We start from the raw sequence: 10,969 nt of genomic DNA, 5'->3' as shown, positions 1-10,969 counted from the left end.
TTTGAATGCCTATCAGATAGCCTTGGTGTCAGAATCACTCCTAACCCATTAGCAGCTGTGTCTGGGGTACTCCCAAATTGGCTTAAAGTGGAGAAGAACATACAAACTGTAGTTGCCTTTAACTCACAATTAGCACAGACTTATCTTGCTCAAATGGAAGAATCCCACCTCACCTTTTTTTTTTTTTAAAGTTAGAGGGTAAGTGATGTTCTATACTATTTGTAAATGGAAAAAAGATCTCACTTAGAGGATGTGTTCAAAACATTTTAAAATATGGTAGGATCTAAATAATAACATTTTAAAATAAGCTTCTATATCAGGGAAAAAAAGATCTTGAAGCTCTTGAATTTTGGTTTATTAAGTTTGACTTAATTTGTGGAATGTTATTTGGTTCGAATCAAAATCAATTCATAAAAGAAAATGAAATGGACATACAACAGTTTGGTAACCTTACTGTCTAATTTTTTGCCACACATTTCATACATGATGTTTTAATCTCCTACTGACTGTAACAGAGTCACAGCTATTTTGGAAGTTTTGTTAACATGACACTCCTATTGATACTGAGAAAAAGACTTTTCAGCATATTTCACTTGTACAACATTTGTAACATAATCTGAAGAATGTTCTTTCTAATCAGTGTTATACAGTACAGTACACTCTGTCCGATTTTCACCCAACATTCAGATATATTCAAACATTTCTGACAATGACAAGTGACTCTTGAAAATACATTGATATCTAGACCTATAGAAATGAAACAAACCACAGACTCATTTTACTTTATTGATCATTTAATGTCTGTTTAAATGCGCAAGAGCTACAGAAATGTGTATAAGAAACCAAAGTATAGTTGCTATTAAGAAATATTCCTGCATCTAAAAATTTAGTTCTGATACTATAAATTTAACATGTACAATAACTGGCAAATCATAACAAAATTATTGTTCAACAATTGTTCAGTACATTAGGTATACAAAAAAACACTAACTGCAAATCACTCATAGCTAGGATTTGTAAAATTAAAAATATTGCTTGGTTAGAAAAACAATGTAATTCATAATTATTTTCAGTAAAAACATTAGAGGAAGAAGCATCTAATACAATGGCAAGAAATTTAATGGCAAATCATAACTCAAAGTTTAAGCATGCCTGACTAAGGTTTAATTTCTTAAAAATGCTGAAATTGTGAGGCTATCTTTAGAGTTTAAGCAGTCATATTTATATAATTTGGATTATTAAATAAGTTTGAAGTATGCAATCCAGCACAGGGTTTTTAATCACAAGTATGCTGAAAATGAGAAATGTACAATGTATTTAAACAAACTCTGGATAGAATCTGTGGGCAGTGAACATACTGACATTAACATTGAATTGGTTAATTCAAAGTTAATTAATGTTAAATCAATAGTAATGTCTAAATTCATCATGAACTACAATCTCTGTATATTAGACATATCTGAAATATGTGGAGACCTTGTTTGAGTGTGCTTACTTTTCTGTGACTTTAAGTTCAGGTCAGAGTGGCATTCCAACTACAGCTGTTAGATCAGAAATGAATATCTAAACAATAGTCACTTAGTGGCAGATGTCCTTTGAGAGTTTCACTGTAAAACAGATAACAAAATTAGGTGTTTTACTGTTCATTCTTCTTTATTGTCCTGAAAAATTCAATGGGTCTTTTTGAAGTGATGTGACTGAATAATTACTCTCTGACGCAGACTGTCATCGTTGTGGGTGGTTTAATTATCTACACTGATATTCTTACATATTAGCTTACACAAATTATGTTACTTATTTATAGTTTCCATTTAGTAATTTTTAGATTTCTAATTCCTGCTTGATGTTTCTTATTCTAATTTAGAACTTTGTACATCATGTATTAATCTATTTGGTGTTTAGTGTTTGTATCTATTGTAATTTAGTTAATATTTTTCTGCGGTTTTATTCTTTTTGTGTTCATCTGAATATCTGTGAAGCGCTTTAAGTATGACAAATGTGCTATGTAAATAAAAAGCTTTATTATACTTTTATTATTATTATAAATAACACTCCTTTAAAAGTAACATTCATATAAACATATTTCTGAATAAATGTGACTATACATAAACATGTCAGTTACATCTGGCAGACATTCAAAAACTACTCTTTTAGGCCAAGTAGTGTGCCAATGTCGGGAAAATTTAAATGCAGATTCAGCAGTGTAATATAGTCACTCATTCTATACAGTTGTAACATGTTCTTAACAAAGTCCATACTATAGATAAAACAGTAGTTGATTGTGGACAACTGAAAGGTTTCACAAACCACAAACTTAAAATAAACCAAATACAGTGCGCTTAATCAGAAAAGGGCAAATGTTTAGAAACTTAACAGTCAAGGCCATAAGTGAAAATCATGTCTTAAGTTTCAGGATTAGAACTAAAAATGTATGATAATTGTGCCTTAGAAAAGTGTACTCTCATTAATGACTTATTTAATTTGTATTTTCCAAGATGTATAATTTAAAATTATTTAAATTTGTTTTCCTTGGGTAGCTTTAAAACTTATAAGTGCCTTATTAAATAAAACAAACAAAAAAAAAATCCAAACAAAGCTAGGGCTTGAGGTTTCAGTACAAGTTTGTATCTGTAATTTTAGTTACTCTGGCACCCCCAGCCTTTTAATGAAAAGATTCAGTAGTATTATGCCATTACTCTGCATGGTGAATATACCTAAAGGATCTGCCTATAGCTGGGTGTTTTGTGACATATGTCACACATGTACTTATTATTATATTAACACCGCACAGTGTGCATTGGTCATGTTCAACAAGAAAGCTCAGCCCTTCTTATTAAAAAAAATAAAAGGTGGGCAGAAAGGAAATCTGCTGAAGAAATGAATGGACCTGTGACTGTAATCTCTTACTGTTTATTACTGTTGCCAAAATCCTCTGAGATAACGGGAGCAATGTTGCAAGTAGGAATGGACAAAAATAGCTTTATCATTATGTGTTAACACAAATTCATTTGGGGGAAAAAAATTAAGAAAAAAATCTTGTTTTTAATACAGTAGGTGATCCAGTAGAATGATTACATTGGAAAATGAATAATTTATTTTTGTATTTCGTTTAGGAGTAACCTGTAAGTAAAAATATAAAACTCAAAAAGAAAACATTTTAATCTAATGCATAAAAATCCTAGCCTGCAAGACTCACGAATGTGAAAAAATCATTTGATGCTGAATATTTAAGGCACTGCAGCTCCATGCAATTTGTTATCTCAATGCAATCTGGTCTTTAAATACAAAGATATGCAAATAAATGTGAAAATATTTAACTACTTACAGCCTCTACAGTTGTAATAACAGTTTTGTTTGATTTTGCACTTTCATAGTTTTAGTATTTCAGAAAGACAAAGAATATCTAATGCAAAATTTGGATGTTTCTTGAGCAAATACTTTGAGAACTGCATGTTTACATGACAAGTAGTACAAAAATATAACAAGTTTAGTTAAGTAGGCTAAGTGATCTGCTTTGCTACTCTAATCAGTTGCAGGCTTATTTGTTTTAACCTTTAATAAACTATTTTAGATAATATATTTAAGCACTTTCCTGTGACATACTACTAAGGGTTTGTAAGACGGAGAAGCTTCTGGGAAAAAAGTTTAGAGCATGGATGCTTGGATTTCAGTAAACATTAAAAAATGATTAATCTACACATTATCAATAACTACAATGGATAATCCATGTTGGTGTTGCATGGGCATCTAAAGCAGGCCATCATTTTAAATCCCAACACGTAATTATTAAACATTTGGCAATTGCTCAGTAAAGATATGAGAATATGAGGTTATAAAAGTAAAAAGGCTTAAAGTAGAAAAAGAAAAATGAAGAAGGCTTCTTCCTGATGATTTCAAAAGAGTTTCATCTCTGACAAAACACAAATTATTAAACTAATGCTAAAGTAACATTATACAATTTCTAGTTGTAGGGTACTGTGGTGGGCTAGCACCCTGCCCCGGGTTTGTTTCCTGCCTTGCTCCCTGTGTTGGCTGGGATTGCCTTCAGCAGACCCCCGTGACCCTGTAGTTAGGATATAGCAGGTTGGATAATGGATGGATGGATAGATGGATGAATGGATAGTTGTAGGGTATATCAGATTGCAGTTATAATTGCATTGTTGCACCATGTCACATTTACCAACTGAGAGCCAATTTTCCAGTGCAGTCGTGTTTGCCTCTTTTTATAAAAGTCAATAGTGTGCTGCCTGACACAGTCTCATGTATGAGGGGTTAACAGCTACAGTGAATTCAGTTGCTATCTTTGCATTTTTATTTTCTCAATTCTGTTGTGGTATATAATACATGATATATCGGACAGATGAGTCTTCCGTTTGTGAGTCCAAAACACCCATGTTCCTCATCTCTCGTCACTACATTAAATTCATTGCACTTCCGTACTTCTGGATGGTCATTGATAGTCACCTCTCACATACATAGAGCCTGCCTAAAGACAAAATCAAACCTGGAAAAATTTATTGATTGAGTCATTGGGAATATCACAATAGGCAACTGTCTTCATGGGAAGAGTTGTGTTTTTTTTTTTTTCCCCTTGAAATCACCACAAATCTGTTTAAATCTAGTTGGAGATCTCAGCATTCAGTTTTCAATGTTTCACTTCTGTGAACATTTTGCGCAATTAAAGAACCATCCATAAGTATGGTTGTTTGTGTAGTTGCAAAGTGTAGATTTTGTTATTACTTGGAAAATGAACAAAACATTGGAAAGTTTGTGTCAGTATTTTCTAACTTGTAGTGAAAGGAGGACAGATTTTTCCCAGCCCCGGAAGACCATGTAGATTCAAGGCTTGGGTATTAAGCAATTTTTCTGCAAGATCAGAAATGGGAAACACAGCAGTACATTTTAAGGATATGTGGTAATGTAAAAAAAATATAATGATTAAGAATTAACACTTTTCCCTTTCATAATTTATCCATATTTTTTATTAATATTACCTATACAATGTCTACAAATAGACATTCCCCAAATGTGTTTGGACATACTTAAAAATCTCAATAAGGTTATGCACTATAGTAGACAGTCACATCTACTGAACCTGAGAGGCACTGCCTTTTTTTTCTTGCCAAGTTTTTTCCCTCTGGGTTAGTTCTGCCTCGGTGAAAGCTGCTGCTCCCCAGTTGGTGATCAGTTGAGGACCCTTTGATCCTTGAAAGAAAAAGATAATATCACTATAAACATGAGAAGCTTTTCAGATTTCAGTGGTTTTATCTTACAAACTGAATGATAAATATCACAAATTATACCAATTATTCAGTTCATAACTGGATAACCATATACAATTAGTAAACTATATAAGATGATAATCGAATTTTGTAGGAATATGCAAAAAAGACTGCAAAATGAAACACATTTTGTTTTTTGTTTTTTTAAACAAAAATCTGTTTTTGTTACCTTTACTGAAATTGCAAGCCAACAAACTGCAAAATAATTACTATTGGAAGATTAAAAAACATTATTTGGATAAGTGATCACCCCTTAAAACTGCATATATGTATTTGCTTGGGTATAGAAAGGTAACTTATAGTTTGGACAACTAGATGGCTCTCATCGGAGATAAAATGTGGTAGTCAAGATTAGCACACAATAAGGGAAGTTATTCTAGAATGCTCCAGTGTTTGAATGTCAAAGAAAATAAACTTACCCAGGCACGTAGCTGGTCTGAAAAGGACTTAAATACATTTCAAGTCAAAAAATAGGTATAAAAAAAGGTTTTACAGGTTTTAAGCATCCCATAGAGCACATCATGATTAAGAATTGGGAGGCACATGGCACCACCCAGACCTTTCCTAGGTCAGGGCTTCTCTTTAGGCTGGATAAGAAACATGCTGATAACAGAGGCTACTAAGAGGTTGATGGCCACTTTAATAGAAGTACAGGCCTTTACAGCCATTCCTGTCAGTGGCCTTAACATCATAAGTGCTTCACAAATATGGCTGAAATAAGAAGATGACACTCCATAAAGAGCCACATCAAATGTTGCTTATAGTTTACTAAAAAGTGTTTTAAAATTCTGTGGGTTGATGAAATAAAGAAATCCAACTTTCTGGTCAAAATGCAAAACAGTACCCAGTAAATCTTACCACCCAAATCATGTCATTCCTTCAGTAAAACATAATGGCAACATCCTATTATAGTAGCATTTGTCTTCAGATGGCATTGGGGTGCTTGCTAGGATAGAAAGGAAGATGGATAGTTCAAGATATTGATTAGTTTAGACAAACTTTATTAATCCCATGAGAAAATTCAAAATAGGCACATTCTTAATAACATGCACATGTACCGGTCCCGGTACATAACTACGATTGGACAACATCACAGCCATGTGTGCATGCCCCTCTGTCATGCACCTCGACATACTACACATTAAATGAAAACTCAGAGTCTCGTCTTTCCGATGATATAAACCATTTTGACACACAACAACCACAGCACTGACACTAAATCCTTTTTTACAGAGAAGTAAATACTTTTAAGAGTTAGACTTTTCCTACCTTTGACGGCTCTCTGCAAGTCAAACATCAATATTTCCGAGCAATATTGATCTCATTCTGTCCGTAAGGCTCCAGGGAATATAATCCAGTAAAACGATTAGGTCCAAAACACACAATAGATCCTCAAAGGGACAAAAACTCCAGAAAACGTTTCTTAACTTGAGACTAGCTCCGACATTTTTTTTCATTTCTATTGGTCATATCAGACGTAATTTGTTTCTGTCGGCAATAACCATGCTAAAGCATGTTACACGGAAGTGTTAGCTTCTGATTGACACCTAAGTTGGCCAATTACGAGGGGTCTGGGGGGTGACTGGCTCCTCGTATAGCCAACGAGTGAATGATGACGCACAAATCCAAACCCTGGTAGAATCTACCAGTTTGATTGGACACTGTGAGTGATACTCCAAACTTGCAGCCAATGAGCAGCTGAGCATGCCGATATGTAACTTAAATGTAAATACACTCTCGATGAAGTAGTAGAGGCATGTACGCGGCGTGACACTGATGAATTGGACCACAAGTCTGAGGCAGAGAGCGACATGTGACATGCCCTTGTGCTTTCTGCCTGCTAGGGATTGCTACAATCAGTGGTACATGGAAAAACGCTGAGCTGCGTTGTAACAGTTTGTAAAAAATGTATATAGTTTGTGTGCATTTTATTAAAAAAAAAATAAAAAATAAAAAATATATATTTTTTTGGCCCATAAGACTTGTTTTGACTATTTTTATATTGAAATGTGTATTTTTTATTGTTTTTATTATGGAATATGAATTTCCATAACTAATAGAGTGACACTGTGTGTAGATATAGATTCCTTTAGGTGTAAGCTTTCAGTAGAGCCCTCATTGATATATGTGGGTTGAAGCATTCAAAAGTTATTGCACTTTTTCCATACGTTCCAAAATGTGGATAATGGATAAACCCTCTAAAAAGCACCTGGACATGCCCACATAAAAACTGGTGTAAAAATGTCATTTTTACAGATATTCAGTATTCAGTAGTCAACAAGTTATTCTGTTGGTACATAGTGTGTTTCTGTCCCCACCTACCTACTGCAGCTATAGAGGCCTTTATTTTCACGAAAAAACTTAGGCGAGAACAAAAAAATTCATTTTTTCTGTAAGTTTTAATGTGCATAACTTTTGATCAGTCACACCTACAGTGATTCTGACTACTAAGGGTGAAACTAGAGAATGTTACCTTTACAAAGAGACCAAACATGTGTTTATACTCAAGATAGTTCAATAACAGCAATGATTCTAATTTGGAAAGGTCAAATTACAAGTGATTTAGCAAAATTTACCCCTCTTGATAAGGGGTTAAAGAGAAGGTGCAGCCCTCATCCAGAAAACTGAAAAAATAATGACACAAAACTTTTGGAGAGGCAAAATCATTTTAAACTTTTTTCCATGCTCTTATTATAGGTGATGCAACCTATAAATTAGCTCCTCCATTTCCTTTAAAGTCAGAAGATTAAATTCTACTTGAAATTGCCACCTTTTTGCATATCATTAGGTGAGTTTCCATATTTCTTATAATCTTAAAGGTCTCATAGCTAGTTCTGGTGTCCTAGTTTGAATTTTATTTTTATGAGAGATGTATAGAATAATGTGTCCCCTTAGGTATGTATTGAGTGTTTATCAGAGTGCTCCTGTGGATATTTGTGGACTTATCTGAATATCTATGAAATTATCTATTTAGGATGAATGTGATTAATACTCAGATAAAAATGGTGTTGTTGCTAATAATTAATAGTAGCAATAAAGACTAGTAGTTCCAAAAATGTTCCAAAATCAGAGAAACAGCAATATACAGGTATTTACAAAATTTCAGAAATAGCAAAAGATTGCTATCAAAAAAGAATCAGTTCTTGAATTGCTACTGTATAAGGTACTGTTAAAGCAGGAGTCATGCTTCAGACTAGGACAAAGAAATACCTATGGGTCTGAAAGGTTACAAACTTCTAATAAAATATTTTTTATTGTAGCATTTTTTGATGCCTTGACCAGTCTAATAAAGGGTTTAGCATACACTATCTTCCTAACATTAATGTAAGATTAGAGTTATACACCTTTTGTGTTTCAAATCTCAAAGAGTGGACCTTAAAACTTAAATATTACTCCATTAAATTAGGTTATTTCTAACAACTAGTTAATTATGTTTGTTTATATGTTTTTTACCCTTACCATTAACAATCACCAATTAAAACACAGACATGGAGACATCTAGATTGTAACTCTCCATCAAAATTTGTAGATATTTTGAAGAAGTCAAACATAATTGTGGAAAACAATTTAGCTCAGCTAACATCTAATTATAATGCAACTTTGAAAGTACCTCCCCTTAAAACAAAAGTGATTAAAGCACATTGAACCAGCCAGAGAATAGTCAAGAAGAAAGAAAAAAAAAAAACACACCTCCTTAAGACCCACTGGGACTTCTATTTTAGATTAATAGAAGACAGCAGAAATTGTTCCAGTGTATGGTTTGGAACAGTGGCTAATCTAATAAATGTGAATTCAGAACTGCAAAGTAAAACACCAATAGACATTAGCAGTGCAGATTTAGTGAACTTCTATAATGAGAAAATAGACATCTCGACTCGTCCTGCACATACCACTTTAGTAATTATAATGTGATAACAGAAGAGAAATTCATAACTTTTGTTTCAACAATGAAACCTACTACCTGTTACTTAGACTCAGGCCCAACAAATACAGCGAAAAGGTCAATGCTGTTCCAGACAGCCATTTATTAGCCTTAGCAATAGTTTATTACTAGAATGGCACAGTTCCTGATGCACTAAAAGTGTCAGTTAACAAGTCAACATAGACTTCAATGTTACTTTTTCTTTATATATATATATATATATATATATATATATATATATATATATATATATATATATATACATACATATATATATATATACATACATACATATATATACATATATACAGTAGAGTCTCGCTTATCCTGCCTTCGCTTATCCAACATTCCGAATTATCTGACGTCCTACCGCAAAAAAAAAAAAAAAATATGCATCAATCGGAAACAAGAACTGCAAGTTGCGAGCGTGAGCGTAGACTATTTTTTGTTGCTCCCGACTCTGCCGCAGCTAACTACAGTGGAACCTCGGTTTGCGAGCATAATTCGTTCTGGAAATGTGCTTGCAGTCCAAAGCACTCGTACAGTATATCAATGTGAATTTCCCCATAAGAAATAATGGAAACTCAGATGATTCGTTCCACAACCCAAAACTATTCATATAAAAATGATTAATACAAAATATAAAGTAAAAATACATAAAGCAAATTAACCTGCACTTTACCTTTGAAAAGAATCATGGCTGGTGTGAGTTAGTTTCTAAACTCTTGTGGGATTCCACCCAACGGGACGACACGCGGAAGAGCTTCCCAAAGCTGCAATCGCAGTCTCCCAGCGCTGTAGCAGTTTGATGTAAAAGTCAATCCGAAAAGATCACGGACATGCTATAAGCGCCTGCCGTTGATGGGTGATACAAGGAGCAAGGAACATTATAAATGCACTGGGCTCAGTATTACTTTCCCCCGACCCTGCCTGACTGCTGTGTCTGTGTATAGGAGAATGAAAGATCCTGTTACATTAACACTAGAATTACCAGAGCCTACGAAAAAACTCGTAATTCCGTCCCACCTTAAATCGCTTCTTAAAATCGTTCACAGCTCTCCACCAGAGTCTTTTGTCATCTAAATGTGCTGATAAAAATCAGGCTGCAAGCAGCCGGCTATTCCATCCCCCCACCGACTTAGAACGTGCACAAACTTCTCCCAGCTCATGCCTTGATTGATTATCTAGGAGTGAAGTGGAGTTTTAGAGTGGAAAGAATAGATTATTATTTGGAATACACGCATTTCACGTTCGTTTTCAAATAATATTGCATGTACTTAACTATTTTAGAATAAAAACATACATTTGATTTCAGTCTTTTTTTTTTTATTCAGTTCCATTCTCTCAGTCGCGTTCACGATTCCCCCCCAACCAAATCTGACAATGCTGTTTTCACATAAAGACGCGCTATAACTCAAATGTGATTTATTTGGAGACGCTATACTCAATGTGATTTATATAGGGAAGAAAGTACAATGTCAGGTGCTCATTCAGTGTAATAGGAACCATAGCCCAGAGAGATGTGTACACTGCAACAAGTACACATGTCGTGAATGTAGGAAGGGTGTGTGGAAATTGTTAATATTTGAATGTGATGATTTTATATAGCACGGATCGGAAATCAGCAGTTCTTAGCATTGCACCACGCAAGCTGTCGTATCAACCACCTACTGTAACTTGCTTTATTTTTTCCTCACTTATAGTCTAGAATAAAAGTGCACTTGTTTTTTATTCTTGTACACCAACATATGTTCCTGTGTTTGAG

General features: G+C 34.0%; 1 protein-coding gene across 1 annotated transcript in view; it reads right to left on the bottom strand.

Annotated features, from left to right (window-relative positions):
- Window positions 1–776: 776 nt before the first annotated feature.
- Window positions 777–10,969, bottom strand: part of swap70b (switching B cell complex subunit SWAP70b) — a 322,658-nt gene continuing 312,465 nt past the window's right edge. The window contains exon 12 of the mRNA XM_039768547.1: window positions 777–5,205. Within this exon, the coding sequence (XP_039624481.1) occupies window positions 5,087–5,205 (119 nt within the window). The 3' untranslated portion in view covers window positions 777–5,086. The remainder of the gene's footprint in view (window positions 5,206–10,969) is intronic.

The sequence above is a fragment of the Polypterus senegalus genome, chromosome 1 (genome assembly GCF_016835505.1).
Source record: "Polypterus senegalus isolate Bchr_013 chromosome 1, ASM1683550v1, whole genome shotgun sequence".
Taxonomy (NCBI): Eukaryota; Metazoa; Chordata; class Cladistia; order Polypteriformes; family Polypteridae; genus Polypterus; species Polypterus senegalus.
The sequence above is the reverse complement of the archived record's forward strand: the minus strand, read 5'-3'. Positions and strand labels throughout refer to the sequence as shown.